General features: G+C 41.2%; 1 protein-coding gene across 2 annotated transcripts in view; it reads left to right on the forward strand.

The window, feature by feature from the left end:
- The window catches only part of EPHA6 (EPH receptor A6), a 1167010-nt gene that overhangs the window by 1121411 nt on the left and 25504 nt on the right, over positions 1-20095 (forward strand). For both annotated transcript variants that reach the window (XM_077294107.1, XM_077294108.1), the window contains 3 exons: positions 1604-1753; positions 10366-10559; positions 14860-15009. In XM_077294107.1, coding sequence (XP_077150222.1) covers positions 1604-1753; positions 10366-10559; positions 14860-15009 — 494 coding nt within the window. The remainder of the gene's footprint in view (positions 1-1603; positions 1754-10365; positions 10560-14859; positions 15010-20095) is intronic.

A 20095-nucleotide genomic window follows, 5' to 3' on the forward strand; every position in this document is an offset into this window, starting at 1 on the left:
AAGCCTACCTCCACAACATATCTGGTTGTGTTGTGTGATTTATCTTTGACTTTATAGCCGTTGTTTTATACATATGACATACACAATAAAATATATACATTTCTTAGCTTCATAAACTCCTTTTGTCTTTTTTGTTCAATTTATATTTTGGAGTTGCTAATGGTCACCACCATCAAAAGGAGAGAGGCTGTCTTAATGTATGTTAGATTCACTTAGCTTCTAATTTTATTATGCACCTAGTGGATTTGATTTAGCTAAATCAACAGAAGATTAGGGGTTAGTTCTCCAAGATGTTTGAACAACATTGGTTCCAAGTCCTTTCAAAAATTGTGTGCAAGTATGCCTAGAAGAATTGGTGCGTGGATGCTGTTTTGAAAGCAAAGAGCAGTCAGACCAAATAATGATTTGATTTAGATTTCTCTTCAGTCACTTTGCATTTTGCATTTTCTAATTTTGAAAGCATTCTTCTTTTGCAACATTTTTGCTTACAAACCTAAAACTACTTTGTAGTATGTGTCTATATTCCGAAAGTAACGGACTCTAAGTCTTTAGCATATACAGTAACTATCTGTATTCTAGATGCAACATCCAGAGCCCCACACAGATATGAGAAACCAAACTTATGGCATTATAGAGATCTTTCCTGATGTAAGTTTAGTTCAGTAAAGAAAGGTGAGGGATCGGGACAGGTGCTACATCTAAATTATCTGACCAAAAACTGATATATAGTGTATTTGTACTTCTATTGCTAATATACCATTTTCTCATGAAACCATGCCCCTTCCATATATCCTATTTGTACTTATGGACACCATGTGGAGGGGGGATGAACACCATGAGAGTGCTTGTTTTTGTGAGGTGATGCCAGCTATCTTTTACATGGTTGGTCATTAATTTGAATGGATGGCATGTAAAGTTTCGCATATGAAGGCTGTCATAAAAATTAAATTAAAGTTGGCCCAGTCTGCCAATTTTGGTAGATCTAATGTGTTTAGGGGGCTTCATGAAGTCCCATGCTTGATTACGTCAGGGGACATGAGGATTGGGTGGCTGATACTCATAGCCCAATCCTTTTGTTTGGCAAGAAGATAAGCCATGGCCGGATGATTCTGCTAGTGGCCCTCTGTATGTGACTACCCCAGCAAGGTATATGACATCAGCAAATGTTTCATTGTATGGTTGAAAAAAGACACATGTCCATCAACTTCAACTGAGGGATGGGAAAGAATAAAGGGAGTGGTGTATATTTACATCCATACTGTATGATTCTGCCTGCCCTAAAAGAGCAATTTTTTCCCTCCGATCCCAAGTGTCAATTGACTGGTTCAACATTCAGATAAAGAACCTTACATTAAAATTTGTTATTTTCTTCTAAAAAAAAGCACCTAAACCTTGAACCAACTGATGGTTCCCGCTGCGACCAGCTTTCGAGATTGGATGGCTCCCACATTTTGTGAAAAGTCCATGGCATATGTGGAGGTTTTATTTTGACACAGTTGCCATTTACTTTTATTAAATATTTTTTATTTTGCCCAGGTAGTATGTTTCTTTACTATTCTTTAACTATGAAAATATTTATAATGAGGATATTTTCCATTTTTAGGGTGGAAAAATCCCCATCAGGTGGACAGCTCCAGAAGCTATAGCCTATCGAAAGTTTTCTTCTGCAAGTGATGCCTGGAGCTATGGGATTGTGATGTGGGAAGTGATGTCTTATGGAGAGAGGCCATACTGGGAGATGTCTAATCAAGATGTAAGTCGCCTTCTTATTTCTGTTTTAGTTGACCACTAATTTGTGATGTCCATAGAAGAAATAAACCTGCTCACCTGGACAGCTGATGGCATATGGAAGCATGGAAACATGTGGCCACACATAAAGATATGCAAAAAAAAAGGGTGAATCCAGCTTCTCAAATGCAAAAAACTTTATTCTTCAAAAATCAAAAACATTATAGCAAGGATTTCATGGTGATCTGCAAACTACACGTTTCAAACACTGTTTCTATGTCCTTTTTCAAAGTAGCCTAGCTTGCAGATCACCATGAAACTTTTAACCCTTTTACGTTTCTAGCAACAAAAAAGTATGTTTCATAAATTATGCCGATGTATAGTAGACATATGGCAAATGTTATTTATTATTTTTATTGGCATGACTATCTGTTCTAAGGGCATAAAAATTAAAAATACAAAAAATGCACATTTTTTAATATTTGTCAAATTTTCTATATTTTCATTAAAGGGACTCTGTCACCTGAATTTGGAGGGAACAATTTTCAGCCATAGAGGCGGGGTTTTCGGGTGTTTGATTCACCCTTTCCTTACCCGCTGGCTGCATGCTGGCTGCAATGTGGGATTGAAGTTCATTCTCTGTCCTCCATAGTACCCGCCTGCGTAAGGCAAGATTGCCTTGTACAGGCATGTACTACGGAGGACAGAGAATGAACTTCAATCCAATATTGCAGCCAGCATGCAGCCAGCGGGTAAGGAAAGAGTGAATCAAACACCCGAAAACCCCGCCTCTATGGCTGAAAATTGTTCCCTCCAAATTCAGGTGACAGAGTCCCTTTAATAAACACGAATCATATTGACCTAAATATACCATTAAGATGAAATACAATGTGTCACAAAAAAACAGTCACAGAATCACCTGGTTATGTGGGTACATAAAGTGACATGGTCAGATTTTAAAAATTTGGCCTGTTCAGGAAGGTGAAAACAGGCTTTGGCGTGAAGGGGTTAATGGTGGTGCAAAAATAACTTAGCATATATTGTGAAAACCACGAGTTCTCAGATTTATAAAGGAATTTAGAAAGAAAACTCCAACAAATACGTAATAAACTTAAGAGTATCAATCTGAACAGAAGGTTATTCAATCATCTTAAGTTCCATGCTTAAGTAGTAAGAACATGGGCTTTTATCTTGGGTATTTATGGCCTAAAAAAAAAAAACACATTAACTCTCAAAAACTGTAAAATGGAAAACCCAACTTACAGCTGCGACGTACAGCAACTTTCTTATGATTTTTATGAGACAAAAACAAAAGTTCAGACAAAGTACACCTAACAATTCTAAGAGTTCTCAATCTGTAAGTGAATGTATAAATTAATGTGCACTGTAGAACTCACCGATTTTCTGAGAGGCAAAAAAATAAAAGAACAGCTAATGGATTTCAAACAATGCCGACATAATTGCTCGAGAAAATTGAACAAAGAGCATGGCAGGCTGTTCGTAAGTACGGTGTCTCCCAAGAGTAAGAACAGATCCAAAGGGAATGTCACTGCATTGTTCAATCCGATGGCGAAAAAGGAAAGTGTAAAGATTTCTACTAAATGTATTCATCAAAAGCTTCTTTTTTTTTGCGGTTAAATCTACAATAAACGCCTCCTGAGATTGTGGCACAGTATGAGGAGTAGTTATGAGGAGATAATGGAATTACTTGGTAAATGAACTTTAGGGCCATTGGGTTTCACTACTTAGTACCATTGTTATACGTAGATGTTGTGGCATTGTAGTTATTAGGCCGGAGAGAAAAATACCTTTGCAGCTTGGTATAAATTGCTATTATTTCACTTCAAGCACCGGATGAATAATAATTTCACCCTTATCCACACACAAATATTAATGCATGGAACACAATTAACATACAGATCTTGATTTCATTCTCGTTGGGATCTACAAGAAGCACCGGATTTGGGCTTTACCCACAGTGTATTCAATATAAAAGTCAAGTTCCACAACATCCAATGTAATAGTAATGGAGGTTCTGGAGACACTTCACAATATTGCGTATAGACAATTAAACCTGTTAACCGTTATGACTTATTGCCTCAATTTCTAGCCCTTAACTATGCTGTTCAAAATAATTACGAAAACACTTGCACATCACAGTACAACCTGAAGTCAGTTCAACTTTAAGCATATTAGCCAGTCTAATTAGGAAGTATAAGTGATGGTGAAAAAATGTTACCTGCTTTGGTGCAAATGAAAATGACAACAGAAGCACTGGAGAGACAACAGCAAGACAGTCCCTAAAAAGAGAATGGTTATTGAGGTGGTAGCCATAGACAGTTCTATCCTTATGCTTCCCGACTGATTCTTCCCTAGTTTTATGTTTTGCTTGTGTCTTTTTCTCTTCTGGTACCATGAAAAGGTACCTGCATCTTATCCAGGTTACACAGATCATCCATCTCCTGCAGGATGGCCCAACTATATACAGTGGGAGAAATAAGTATTTGATCCGTCGCTGATTTTGTACGTTTGCCCACTGGCAAAAACATGAGCAGTCTACAATTTTAAGGGTGGGTTAATTTTGACATTGAGAGATAGAATATCAAAAATAAAATCCAGAAAATCACATTGTATAAATTCTATACATTTATTTGCATTTTGCAGTGAGAAATAAGTATTTGATCCCTCTGACAAACAAGACTTAATACTTGGTGGCAAAACCCTTGTTGGCAAGCAGAGCAGTCAGACATTTTTTGTAGTTGATGATGAGGTTTGCGCACATGTTAGGAGGAATTTTGGTCCACTCCTCTTTGCAGATCATCTCTAAATCATTACGATTTTGAGGCTGTCACTTGGCAACTCAGAGCTTCAACTCCCTCCATACGTTTTCTATGGGATTAAAGTCTGGAGACTGGCTAGGCCACTCCATGAACTTAATGTGCTTCTTTTTGAGCAACCCCTTTGTTGCCTTGGCTGCATGTTTTGGGTCATTGTCTTGCTGGGAGACCCAGCCACGACCCATTTTTAATGTTTTGGCTGAGGCAAGGAGGTTGTCACACAGGATTTTACGGTACATTGCTCCATCCATTCTCCCATTGATGCGGTGAAGTAGCCCTGTGCCCTTAGCAGACAAACACCCCCAAAACATAATGTTTACACCTCCATGCTTGACAGTGGGGATGGTGTTCTTTGGGTCATAAGCAGCATTTCTCTTCCTCCAAATACGGCGAGTTGAGTTAATGCAAAAGAGCTCAATTTTTGTCTCATCTGACCACAGTACCTTCTCACAATCACTCACAGAATCATCCAGGTATTCATTGGCAAACTTCAGATGGGCCTGCACATGTACCTTCTTAAGCAGGGGGACCTTGTGGGCACTGCAGGATTTTAAACCTTTATGGCGCAAAGTGTTACCAATGGTTTTATTGGTGACACCACCCAGCTGCCTTGAGATCATTAACAAGTTCCTCCTGTGTAGTTTTAGGTTGATCTCTCACCTTCCTCATGATCAAGGATACCCCATGAGGTGAGATTTTGCATGATGCCCCAGATCGATGTCGATTGACAGTCATTTTGCATTTCTTCCATTTTCTTACTATTGCATCCACAGTTGTCTACTTCTCACGCAGTGTCTTACTTATGGTTTTGTAGCCCATTCCAGCTTTGTGTAGGTCTATGATCTTGTCCCTGACATCCTTATAAAACTCTTTGGTCTTGCCCTTGTTGTAGAGGTTAGAGTCTGACTGATTGAGTCTGTGGACAGGAGTCTTTTATAAAGGTGACTATGTAAGACAGCTGTCTTTAATGCAGGTAACAAGTTGGTTAGGAGCATCTAACTGGTCTGTAGGAGCCAGAACTCTTAACCCCTTCATGACCTTGGGATTTTTCGTTTTTCCGTTTTCGTTTTTCGCTCCCCTCCTTCACAGAGCCATAACTTTTTTATTTTTCCGTCAATTTGGCCATGTGAGGGCTTATTTTTTGCGGGACGAGTTGTACTTTTGAACGACATCATTGGTTTTACCATGTCGTGTACTAGAAAACGGGAAAAAAATTCGTGAAAGTGCAGTGAAATTGCAAAAAAAGTGCAATCCCACACTTGTTTTTTGCTTGCCTATTTTGCTAGGTTCACTAAATGCTAAAACTGACCTGCCATTATGATTCTCCAGGTCAGTACGAGTTCATAGACACCTCACATGTCTAGGTTATGTTTTACCTAAGTGGTGAAAAAAAATTCCAAAAAAAAAAAAAAAATTGCGCCATTTTCCGATACTCGTAGCGTCTCCATTTTTCGTGATCTGGGGTCAGGTGAGGGCTTATTTTTTGCGTGCCGAGCTAGCGTTTTTAATTATAGCATTTTGGTGCAGATACGTTCTTTTGATCGCCCGTTATTGCATTTTAATGCAATGTCGCGGCGACCAAAAAAACGTATTTCTGGCGTTTCAATTTTTTTTCTCATTACGCCATTTAGCGATCAGGTTAATGCTTTTTTTTTATTGATAGATCGGGCGATTCTGAACGCGACGATACCAAATATGTGTAGGTTTGATTTTTTTTTTATTGATTTATTTTGATTGGGGAGAAAGGGGGGTGATTTAAACTTTTATGTTTTTTTTATTTTTTTCACATTTTTAAAAACTTTTTTTTTTCACTTTCGCCATGCTTCTATAGCCTCCATGGGAGGCTAGAAGCAGGCACAGCCCGATCGGCTCTGCTACATAACAGCGATCATCAGATCGCTGTTATGTAGGAGAATTGCAGGTGTGCTGTGAGCGCCGACCACAGGGTGGCGCTCACAGCCACCGGCGATCAGTAACCATAGAGGTCTCAAGGACCTCTATGGTTACCATTCAGAAGCATCGCCGACCCCCGATCATGTGACGGGGGTCGGCGATGACGTCATATCCGGCCGCCCGGCCGGATGCGGTAGTTAAATGCCGCTGTCTGCGTTTGACAGCGGCATTTAACTAGTTAATAGGCGCGGGCAGATCGCGATTCTGCCCGCGCCTATTGCGGGCACATGTCAGCTGTTCAAAACAGCTGACATGTCCCGGCTTTGATGCGGGCTCACCGCGGAGCCCTGCATCAAAGCAGGGGAGCTGACCTCGGACGGTATAGTACGTCCGAGGTCAGTAAGGGGTTAATGGTTGTTAGGGGATCAAATACTTATTTCTCACTGCAAAATTCAAATACAGTTATATAATTTACACAAAGTGATTTTCTGTATTTTATTTTTGATATTCTATCTCTCAATGTTTTAAATTAACCAACCCTTAAAATTATAGACTGTCCATGTATTTGTCAATGGGCAAACTTACAAAATCAGCAAGGGATCAAATACCTATTTCCCCCGACTGTATACTATTGTAAGAAGATTTGCTTTCCGGAACAGTCCCAAAGCTATACAGTTTTTGCATTTTCCTATTGTCCTTGTCACTACTAGTAACATGAGGTGGTGCCTGCTGCCCACTCAGGATGCACATGTAGTCCAACTCCTCCAAGGATGGCACATTTATACGGGCAATCACAAGAAGGCTGGCTGTGTGTCCCAGCACAGTCTCAAGTCTAAAGAGCAAATACCAAGACACAGGTTGTTACATGAGGAAAGCTGGACAAGGCCAAAGAAGGGCATTTTAACCACCAGACTGGTATCTGCGCCTTTGTGCAAGGAGGAACGAGGACCACTGCCAAAATACAAAATAGCCTCCTTCTGTCTACTGGTCAACATTTCAGAAACAGACTCCATGTGGGTGACATGGAGGCCTGATGTCCCGTAGTGAGACCTGTGCTCACAGCGGAGCACTATGAAGATTGACTAGCATTAACAAGAGATCACCAAAATAGGCAGATCCGCAAGTGTCACCAATCTTTTCCCTGATGAGACAGTTTAACACTGAGAATGTTATAGATGTGAAGGACTCTGGAGATACCATGGTGAATGTTATGCTGCCTGCATCATGATCCATTGTTTTTCAATGACGGTGTGTGGAGGCACATTTTTGGAGGTTTACACAAACCTCCATGTAATGGCCAACAGTACTCTGAGTGCTGTAAGGTGGCGGGACGACATTCTCAGAACCATTGTCATGCCCTACATTGTCATTCATTGGGTATTGGTTGCTCCTAATAAAGGCAATGCCCGGCCTCATTTGGCCAGAGTGTATAGGCAATATCTTAATGATGCCCTGAGCCAAGTCTAGGGAGGGAATTCCCCGGGACGTCATCTGCTATCTTATGAGAAGAATATCCAGATGTTGTCTGGAGTGCCCACATGCAGAGAAGCCATGCACACCACTGAGTGACATGAGTTAAAGTGATGAAATTCACAGAAATTGGATCTGTGATTTCAATGTTTTACTTTGATTTTGGTTTTCGTTGACTGTTTAAATGACATTTTGATCTCCAGTAATTACACAATTTATATCAGTAAAGATCTTCAACTTGAATTTTTGGTTATTCAATATCTGACTGTGACTTAAGTGTTCACTTTATTATTTTGAGCCTTGTTTTATCAGTCTTTATTTAATCTTTGTTGCTTTTCTTTGCTTTACATTTTGTCTTGCCCTATACATTAAGTTTTCCAAGCCATAGGACTCAAGCACATAGACATATTACAACACGTTAGTTAGCTCCCGATGCAAGACCAGATCCCATACTTGGCTCTGCATATATGATTCATGGCAATGAGTGAGAATACAGACATGGACATAATGCAGTATATCTATAGTAAATGAATCGTGGAAGAAATAATGAGCAAAACGAATTGCATTTTGAAGTTGCTCCAACTTAGGTGCAAGGTGTTTTTCTGTTCGTTTTTTTGTAAGCTCATCCTAAAGTGGTAGTTTCACAAATTATTTTTATGATTTATTAGAATAAAATATTCTTCACATATTCTTCAGTATATAAGAGCTCATTTGTACCATTATAGCCACCCATACACATAAAATACATTGCTCAAAAAAATAAAGGGAACACTAAAATCCTACATCCTATATATCACTGAATGAAATATTTCAGTTGCAAATCTTTATTCATTACATAGCGGAATGTGTTGAGAACAATAAAACATAAAAATGATCAATGTAAATCAAAATGAATATCCCATGGAGGTCTGGATTTGGAATGATACTCAAAATCAAAGTGGAAAATTAAATTACAGGCTGATCCAAATGATGTTCAGTTGTGTGTGTGTGTCGCTTCCATGTGCCTGTATGACCTCCCTACAACTCCTGGGCATGCTCCTGATGAGGTAGCAGATGGTCTCCTGAGGGATCTCCTCCCAGACCTGGACTAAAGCATCCGCCAACTCCTGGACAGTCTCTGGTGCAACGTGACGTTGGTGGATGGTGCGAGACATGATGTCCCAGGTGTGTTTGGATTCAGGTCTGGGGAATGGGCGGGCCAGTCCATAGCGGTCCTGCTGCTGGGTTGTGCCCTCCTACGGCCCCCTCCACGTCTCCTGGTGTACTGGCCTGTCTCCTGGTATCGCCTCCAGCCTCTGGACACTACGCTGACAGACACAGAAAACCTTCTTGCCACAGCTCGCATCGATGAGCCATCCTGGATGAGCTGCACTACCTGAGCCACTTGTGTGGGTTGTAGAGTCCGTCTCATGCTACCACGAGTGTGAAAGCACAACCAACATTCAAAAGTGACCAAAACATCAGCCAGAAAGCATTGGTACTGAGATGTGGTCTGTGGTCCCCACCTGTAAAACTACTCCTTTATTGAGTGTCTTGATAATTGCCAATAATTTCCATCTGTTGTCTATTCTATTTGCACAACAGCATGTGAAATTGATTGTCAAACAGTGTTGCTTCCTAAGTGGACAGTTTGATTTCACAGAAGTTTGATTTACTTGGAGTTATTTACTGTTGTTTAAGTGTTCCCTTTATTTTTTTGAGCAGTGTAAAAATCGGCCAAAAAAATGTTGACCATTGTGTAAAACCATCTATTGCAAATCATAGATGGTGCGACCTGTTTGCGAAAAATGTGGTGTGAGATTTGATTTTTTGGGCCATCGTTGACTAAAAATATATGTGCATGGCATCATGCAAATCAATTGCTCCTTTCTGCAAGTCCAATCATATTTTTTTAAAGATTTCACTAATATTCTAGTTCAGGCTGGTGAATTGACCATCGGATCCTTTGTACAAACAATCAGCTGGGAGACCATATTCTGGCTAATCACAACCTTATTTTATGGGCAGCTACAGATGTGCCACCAAAAGAGGCATTATGAAGGTTGAGATGACTAAACTCAAGTCTGTATAAGCAGACATTCTGATGGACTCGGGCCAAAATGCAGTCTTGTTTTTGTTATATTTTGCTTCATGGAACAAAGAATATACTAATATTCTAAGAAATAAATTCAGTGTGTGGTTAACTTAAATCTCAGAAGTACAAGATTATTTTATATGACTTTGTAGATAGATGTTTTTAAAGTTATGGAAATAAATTGCACTTCATCTTGTACTGCACTGATCCTGGGTTACTGTGCTACAGACCTCGCAGATCTCGCAACGTTCTTTGCTGACCCTATAATCGCTCAGCTAAATGTTAAAATCTATCAGGACATGTTGTAGAAAAGAAGGCATGTGTCAAAGAGGTAATGTAATACTTATGTGTGATTATTTCTAGGTCATCCTGTCTATAGAAGAAGGTTATCGTCTCCCTGCCCCGATGGGTTGTTCAGTCCCTCTTCATCAGTTAATGCTTCACTGCTGGCAGAAAGAAAGGAATCATCGACCTAAGTTCTCAGACATCGTGAGCTTTCTAGACAAGCTCATCCGCAACCCCAGCACCCTTAATATACTGGTTGAAGATATTCTGGGGTAAGAAATATAGCACTAAACAGAAAATAATTTATGTATTAAAAAAAGTAATTCAGGAGAACTGATAGAAGGGTTTGTCACATTGCCCCTCTCCCCACACTGACTCAAGCAGAAGATTAGACCAGGAGATCTGTCCAACATTATGTACCTCACACACTGAGACATCTGCTCTAAGCTATTGTGGGGGGTGTTCTCCTTTCCTTAGAGTGTTGTTGCCTGCTTATGATTGGTCAACATCCAACAGAGGGAAGAAGTACACGCCCCCAAGTGCAAACTATCTGATTACACCCACTTGGACTTAATAAAAAGTTAATTCATTAAGTGCCAATTGATTTCTAATATCTTCAAAATGGCGATGTGAAATTAAGAATAAAATGTTTTATTCTGCTCTGCAGCCACTATTACATCGTGTGTCCAGTTCAATATGAAAAATTTGGAGAAAAGTTCTCTTTTATCAGGACATTTAAAAAATATTAGGAACACTAGGACCAGTGATGCTCCAGGCTTTTAGTCTTTCCAAACCAGACTTAGATCATTGGCGGCAATGGAAAATCTTTACCAGGATCTCCTACTGTTATGTTTCATTTGTAGTTTTGGCCTTCCTATTTGAGGCAGAATTACTTTGTATGCTCTTTACATCCCTGGTGCTACATATGTACCCCTTAAATTCATGTCCTTGTTCCAAACTATTGAGATTTAAAACCACAAAAGTGCTGAACTGACATAGATAGCTAATCGCTTTACTCAACTTTCTCACACTGAGATAAGTGAGAATAGTCACTTCTGCCAAACAGAAAAAATAAGAACTCCAGTCAACTAGATATATATCACATACTTTGTGGATAATTGATAAGGCTTGGTTATGGCAAAACCTTTATAAGGGGTAGTTTTTTCCTATGGATATAGCCAGAGTGGAGTAGAAAAAAATTGCAATTCTTCACTCTGAAAAGGGGGTTGACTTGATGGAACATTTTTTTGGAAGCGCCACTGTGAGCGCGAAACGGCCGTCGTCTATCCCTGCACACCCTTGTTCCATCCACACACCCCCGAGCCGTGAAGATGATGTTTTTTATGCTTGAATAAAGGATTCATACCACTCTAGGACTGGTGAGTGCTGCCGCATTTTTTCTGTTATTTGGTTCGAGCACTTCTTTCCATGCGAGCACCCCTGATCCGTTGTCAGGCTCTCCTTTGCACCGCATATGGACCTTGGTCGGCTCTGTGCCTTATAGCTGTGTTGCTCAGCATTTTTTCCTTTTTTTATTGATTTCATGCTAGTAGATTATGTTTGTGTCTCCACAGCTGCATGATTTGCGGCTGCTAGACAGCCTGAACACATGCAGGGATTGCCTGTTTGTTAGGGAATCACAACATGTATTCAGGGTGTCTAGCAGCCGCAAATCACGCATCTGCGGAGACACAAACAAAATCTATGAGCACGCCCAAGATACTCAGAGAACACTCGAGCATGCTCGGAAAACCCAAGTAACGAGCACACTCTGTCATCACTAGTGATGTCACATGGACTGTATGCATAATTTCTGTGACCAATCACTGAGTTCAGCAGCTCGTGCTGTCAACCTCAGCACAGCCACTGAACTCGGTGATTGCCTACAGTAGTCATTTGCGCTGTCCAAGTGATGTCACTGCTAAAGATGGCGAGTATCTGCTGTTTGGACCCCACACACTAAAAAACAAAAAAATAGCACTTTACTGAAAGTTGAGAATTCTGTTTAATCCAAAAACCATAAATATCTTGTTGGATCAACAAGAAGCAGATTTCTGATTGGGTGCGTTGTGTATTATGACCATGTACTATAGAGCTTCCTCATGCTTGAGATCGTATATGTTAATAAAAGGAGGGCAAAAAGGTTTCAAAACAGTATGTGAATTTGGGGCAATTGTTTTGAGTAAAAGGGAAAAAAGCAATGTTCTAATTAAGCCCATAATGAGATGCTTATTGATTAGCTTGCTGTATGGATGATGGAGGGAGCTCCAGCAAATAACGCACTACAGTAAAGGGCATCAGAAAATAGATCACAGGATCATGATCATTAAATTCAAACTACTTTGACCTATGAACAAGGAAATCAGTCAATGAACCTAATAAAGAAAAGCCTTGACCAATATAGCTTCTATTATTCCACGTGCAGTATGGCAGCTGATGATGAAGAGGAGCACCAGCAATGAATGACTTGCGTGTGCCCTCTGTTCTATGGCGGCGTTATTAATATGGGTCTTAAACTGGTCATTGGAAAAGCACATCTCGGCTATGCCTTTTAGCTAATTTCCTGCATTCTGTTATCTCGAGAGATTTCTTAATCACGTTAATTACTACTATCACTTACAATAACATATCGCTTCAAGTATGAGTACTGTCCATTATAAGCCATGAGTGCATCTGTCCATAAAGCAAAAGTCGAGCTTCACCTGATAAATCATCACTGCTGTGTTATTGCTTTAGCTCCCTCTGTTAACATATCCATTGCCAGTTTTCTGTCCTTCATCTGGAAACCTAATTATAGAAATACTAGCTTAGAAAATTCCCAATATCGCTGGTCATTTAGAGTTCCCCAACCATGCTGATAATAATGGACCACTCCAAGCAAAAATATTGTTATCCCTAGAATAGTGTCTAATGGGGCAGACCACATCACGGGGAATAACTCTTATATGTTCTTCAAATCCATGTCGTGGACTGTCCCATAACATTGGATCCTCCATCCCTACTTAGGGCTTATTCACATGTCCGATTTTCGCATACGACTGCTATCTGTGGTTTTCACGGATAGCACTTGTACCTTTGATATTCTATTGGTCTCTGCACATGTCCAATTTTTTTTCCTCAGACCAAGTGGTCAGCAAAAAATATCAGAGACATGTCTGATTTTGATCTGAGTCTAGGATTACAATCGGCAATGCATGCCAATGGGTTCATGAAAGAATCGAACCACAGTCTGATTATATCCGGGTTCAGTTCGATTTTCACAAACTATCAGAATGGAGAGGGTGGAGAACCTTTTTTATTTCTCCAGAAAAAAGAAAAATGGATAACACTCTGACCACACTCTGATCAAAGTCTGGTCAGAACAATTGGTCCATTTTTCTCGTACGTGGAAAAATCGGACATGTGAATGAGCCCTTAGTTGCGGTTTGGTGAGACTAAATAAGTGATAACAATTTTAGGCATAGGAGTTTTCACTTTTGTTTTATTGATAGATTTTCCTGTGTCACGGCACCTTGTTTCACATGTTCCCAAAAAAAAGGGCCCAACACTCTATAAGTGTGTCGCACAGCATTTGCACCAGCAGTCTACCTCAGTGTAAAGAGGACCTGTCACCAGGTCAAAAGTGTCCAGTGTTTGCAATTATTTTGTTCCCATTTCTCCCAAGTATTCAATATTGGTTTGTTTGTTTGTTTGTTTGTCATACATATGAGCTTTTCTGTTTTCTGCTAATTTTTATGGTCTTTACTGAGGGGGACCACAGCATAATTATGCATAGCAGACACGCCCCTTTGGTGAAGACCACGAAAACTTTGCATTAGATTTTGGCTATGTGCTCACGTTGCGGATTTCTGTGCAGATTTTTCCGCTCAGTTTTTGAAAACTCTGCGGATTTACCGCGGATTTCCTGCGTTTTTTTGTGCGGATTTCGCCTGCTTTTTTACTCCTGCGGATTCCTATTGAGGAGCAGGTGTAAAACGCTGCGGAATCCGCACAAAGAATTGACATGCTGCAGAAAATAAACTGCTGCGTTTCTGACCGGAATTTTCCGCAGCATGTGCACTGCGGATTTGGTTTTCCATAGGTTTTCCATGGTGCTGTACTACGCATTGAAAACTGCTGCGAGTCCGCAGCGTCAAATCTGCTGCAGATCCACAGCCAAATCCGCAATGTGTGCACATAGCCTTAACAAAAAATCATATTTCTGTAACTGAAAAAGAAACAAAAAAAAAATCAGAATACTTGGGAGCAGTGGGAATCAAAAACTAGTTACACTAAATTGGTGACAGGTCCACTTTAAATTGGAAAAACTGCCTCTCTGTCTTTAGTATTAAAGTGTCCACTGATAGGCACTTGAAACTTACCGCTTTTACACCAAAAGCTAAAAATGTAAAGGGTATGTACTGTATAATCCAGCTAAATAAAAAGAGCTGAAGGCTGGACAGGCAGTTTTTTTTTTGTCAATTTTTTTGAAGCAAATATACCGTACATACAGACACCATCTGTTCTATTTTTTTGTATGTTTTATATTATTGTTGTCTTATTTACTAACTTCATTCTGTCATTTTTCCCCAGCATACCGGAGTCACCAGGGGAAACACCAGAATATCACTTCTTTGTCACAGTCACAGAGTGGCTAGACTCTATAAAGATGGGTCAGTATGCTACTAGTTTCATGGCGGCTGGGTTCACAACGTTGGACTTGGTTTGCAGAATGAGCATTGAGTAAGTAATTTTAAAATATGACAAAAATGTCACTGCAGGATCAGTGGTTTATTAGCACTTGCAGTATCCCCTTTATGCAATATGACGTACCTGTACGTCATTGCAAGGGTGGGACGAGGATCTGGAAACTGTATGTTACATAGACTGGGCCAAAGCTGAGCGCCTGTCACTGCTATTAACCATTTAACTGCTGATATCATTTAAATAGTTAACAGCAGTGGCATAAGATTGGAACACTCACCGATGCCTGCGCTCAATGGCTCCCCTTGGGCCTTGCAATGCAATTGCAGTGCAACAACCAAGGTGGTTTGCTGATGGCCCCTGTCACTGCCATCTGGGTAATCCAGTGAAGCTCAGCTACAGCCAGGTCTTCTTAGGAAACCTAGATTTCCACTGTATACTGCAATACCGTAGAATTGCAGTATATAATATACGTATACAGATGATTACAACTTCAAGTCCCCTAAGAGTACTAAAAAATAGAGTAAAAAATGAGAAAAAAAATATTATGATCACCACTTCTCCCTAAGAAATTGCAATAGAAAGCAATCAAAATGTCATATGTACACCAAATTGGTATCTATTAGGCTATGTGCACACGCTGCGGATTTTGCTGCGGATCCGCAGCAGTTTTGACTCACAGCAGTTTTCCATGAGTTTACAGTACCATGTAAACCTATGGAAAACAAAATCTGCAGTGCACATGCTGCGGAAAAAAACACACGGAAACGTAGCGTTGTTTATTCCGCAGCATGTCAATTCTTTGTGTGGATTCTGCTGCGGTTTACACCTGCTCCATAATAGGAATCCGCAGGTGTAAAACCGCAGGTGGAATCCGCACAAAACCCACCGTAATTCTGCAGTAAATCCGCAGGTAATCCGCAGTGCGGTTTCCCTGCGGATTTACAAAAACAAGTGCGGAAAAATCCGCAGACATCCCACCTACGTGTGTACAGACCCTAAGACAGACAGCTCACTGCGCACTAAACAAGCCCTCATACAGCTTCATTGATAGAAAAATAAAAACATTACGGTTCTCAGAAAGTGGTTACTCAAACCAAACATTTTTTTTCACAAACTTCACAATTTTTTCCCGCTTTAAAAAAAAAAATCTATGCTGCTTGGTGTCACAATAATCATACTGAGCTGAAGAATTATGTTTTGGGGTACTTTTTACCGCAAAATGAACAAAACCCCCAAAAATAATTAAATTGCATTTTTTCACCATTTTAAGCCACGTTCAGTATTTGGTCAGTATTTTACATCAGTATTTGTAAGGCCGGCCTCACACTAGCGAGTTTTACGGACGTATGAGCGCATAAACTACGTCCGTAAAATACGCATTACACACGGCCCAATGATTCCCTATGTCCCAGCTCCTATCTGCCGTATATTACGCATCCGTATTGCGCAAAAAAATCACCAATGAAAGTCTATGGGGGCGAGAAAAATACGGATTCCACACGGACCAGCAGTGTGACTTGCGAGAAATACGCAGCAGTGTTAGTGAAAAGCCCTTAATTCAATTGCCGGCTTTTCATTTCTCCTTCCCAAACCCGACAGGATATGAGACATGGTTTACATACAGTAAACCATCTCATATCCCTTTTTTTTGCATATTCCACACTACTAATGTTAGTAGTGTGTATGTGCAAAATTTGGGCGCTGTAGCTGCTAAAAAAAAGGGTTAAATGGCGGAAAAAATTGGCGTGGGCTCCCGCGCAATTTTCTCCACCAGAGTGGTAAAGCCAGTGACTGAGGGCAGATATTAATAGCCCAGAGAGGGTCCATGGTTATTGGCAGTGGCGGACACTGACAGCTTTGGGCCCCTGTGCAAGAAATGTGTCTGGGCCCCCCTCCCTGCCCAGCATCATACCTCCCAAATTTTGAAGATGGGAAAGAGGGGTAAAGCTTGCCACGCCTCTGGCCACACCCATTCATAACTAGTCACACCCATATGCACGTCCCAACCACACCCATTTAGCACTGCTGATCACACTTTCATAAAGAATAATTATAAACCAAAAAATATGGCCACACAGTGCTCCATACTGTATAATGGCCCCATATGATGGTCAATACTGTATAATGGCCACACATGATGCTCCATACTGTATAATGACCGCAGATAATGTTCCATACTGTATAATGACCCCACATGATGCTCTATACTGTATAATGACCGCACATGATGCTCCATACTGTATAATGACTGCACATGATGCTCCATACTGTATAATGACCGCACATGATGCTCCATACTGTATAATGACCGCACATGATGCTCCATACTGTATAATGGCCACACAGTGCTCCATACTGTATAATGACCACACGAGGCTCCATACTGTATAATGACCGCAGATAATGCTCCATACTGTATAATGACCGCACATGATGCTCCATACTGTATAATGACTGCACATGATGCTCCATACTGTATAATGACTGCACATGATGCTCCATACTGTATAATGACCGCACATGATTCTCCATACTGTATAATGGCCACACAGTGCTCCATACTGTATAATGACCACACGAGGCTCCATACTGTATAATGACCGCAGATAATGCTCCATACTGTATAATGACCGCACATGATGCTCCATACTGTATAATGACTGCACATGATGCTCCATACTGTATAATGACTGCACATGATGCTCCATACTGTATAATGACCGCACATGATTCTCCATACTGTATAATGGCCACACAGTGCTCCATACTGTATAATGACCACACGAGGCTCCATACTGTATAATGACCGCAGATAATGCTCCATACTGTATAATGACCGCACATGATGCTCCATGCTGTATAATGACCGCACATGACGCTCCATACTGTATAATGACCGCACATGATGCTCCATACTGTATAATGACCGCACATGATGCTCCATACTGTATAATGACCGCACATGATGCTCCATACTGTATAATGACCGCACATGATGCTCCATACTGTATAATGACCGCAGATAATGCTCCATACTGTATAATGACCGCAGATAATGCTCCATACTGTATAATGACCGCACATGACGCTCCATACTGTATAATGACCGCACATGATGCTCTATACTGTATAATGGCCACACATGATGCTCCATACTGTATAATGACCGCAGATAATGCTCCATACTGTATAATGACCGCACATGACGCTCCATACTGTATATTGACCACACATGATGCTCCATACTGTATATTGACCACACATGATGCTCCATACTGTATAATGACCGCACATGATGCTCCATACTGTATAATGACCGCAGATAATGCTCCATACTGTATAATGACCGCATATAATGCTCCATACTGTATAATGACCGCACATGATGCTCCATACTGTATAATGACCGCACATGATGCTCCATACTGTATAATGACCGCACATGATGCCCCATACTGTATAATGGCCACACATGACGCTCCATACTGTATATACTGTGCACTGTACTATGTGCACATATATAGTGTTATATACACTGAGCACTGACCATTATAATATACTATATTATAATGTGAGTTCCTGCAGCCTGGTCAGTGCTCAGTGCACATAACACTATATATGTGCACATAGTACAAATATATATCTGATATATAATGTGGGATGTCCTGGAGCCGGGCTCAGGGTCACACAGTGCAGGGTGAGGATCACTGTGACTTATTGCTGCAGCTTCAGCTTACATGCAGATCGGGTGACGCTGGAGCCGGGACCTTATCTGTAAGTAAACTTAAGGTGGTGCAATAAATCTCACAGTACAGAGAGATCCTCTACAGAAAGCAGATAAGAAAGCAGGAGTGAGATGAAGCCCGTCACATACCTCCTGCCGGGACCCCATGGCTTTCTACTAACTTCATCTCTCCTCTCCGGCGCGCAGGTGACGTCAGATCAGCAGACACACAGGCTCCTGCTGTGTCTGCAATAGGAGGATGCCGGCCGGCACTTGTACACTGCTAATACAGTGCGGGGCCTGCACCCGTGCACCGATCTACTGCAGCAGCACAAAGCCGGGCCCCTGTATGTCCCTGCCTGCAAGGGCCCCCCTCCACCTCCGGGCCCCGGTGCGGCTGCACCGGTTGAACCGGCGGTAGGTCCGCCCCTGGTTATTGGCCCCCCTGGCTACAAACATCTGCCCCCAGCCACCCCAGAAAAGGCACATCTGGAAGATGCGCCTATTCTGGCACTTGGCCACTCTCTTCCCACTCCCGTGTAGCGGTGGGATATGGGTGTTGTGAATTCCGTCTGGGCTCCCTCTGGTGGCCTTTAGCGATACTGCGGGTCTGTAGCAGGGCTCAGTTGCCTCATTTCCTGCTATGACTGGTCCCTATTTAATTCCACCTGGACCTTCACTTGTTGCCTGCTGTCGGTGTATTCAGTCCTGATTTTGTGCTCTCCTGGATATTCCTTGTGACCTGTCTCCTGCCGGAGAAGCTTAGTTTGTTTGTTACTCTTGCTCATTATTTCCTTGAAAACGTTTCTCAGTATATAATGAGTTCAGTCCAGCTTGCTATTATGTGATTTTTCGCTCGCTGGTTAGTTCTGGGGTGCAGAGTGCGCCCCTCACATCGTGAGTCGGTGTGAGGGTTCTTGTATTCTCTGCGTGGTTTATTTTTGATAGTTTTTGTACTGACCGCACAGACTCCTATCTATTTTCTGTCTATCTAGTGTTAGCGGGCCTCATTTGCTAAACCTGTTTCATTTCTACGTTTGTATTTTCCCCTTAACTCACCGTTATTATTTGTGGGGGGCTGTCTACATACTTTGGGGTTATTTCTCTGAGGCAAGTGAGGTCTTTGCTTTCTCTCTAGGGGTAGTCAGTTTCTCAGGCTGTGAAAGAGGCGTCTAGGTTTTTAGGAACGCTCCACGGCTACCTTTAGTGTGTGTGGATAGGATCAGGATTGCGGTCAGTATAGTTTCCACATCCCCAGAACTTGTCCTATGTTCTGGTCATATGTGTCAGGTCAGTTTTGAGATCCTACCATCGGATCATAACAGTACAGCAGGCCCAAAAGTGTTAATGCAGCAGAAGAGGGAGAAGAGAAATCTTGAGGTCATTTTTTTTTTTTTT

This window comes from Ranitomeya variabilis, chromosome 3 (genome assembly GCF_051348905.1).
Source record: "Ranitomeya variabilis isolate aRanVar5 chromosome 3, aRanVar5.hap1, whole genome shotgun sequence".
NCBI classification, from domain to species: domain Eukaryota; kingdom Metazoa; phylum Chordata; class Amphibia; order Anura; family Dendrobatidae; genus Ranitomeya; species Ranitomeya variabilis.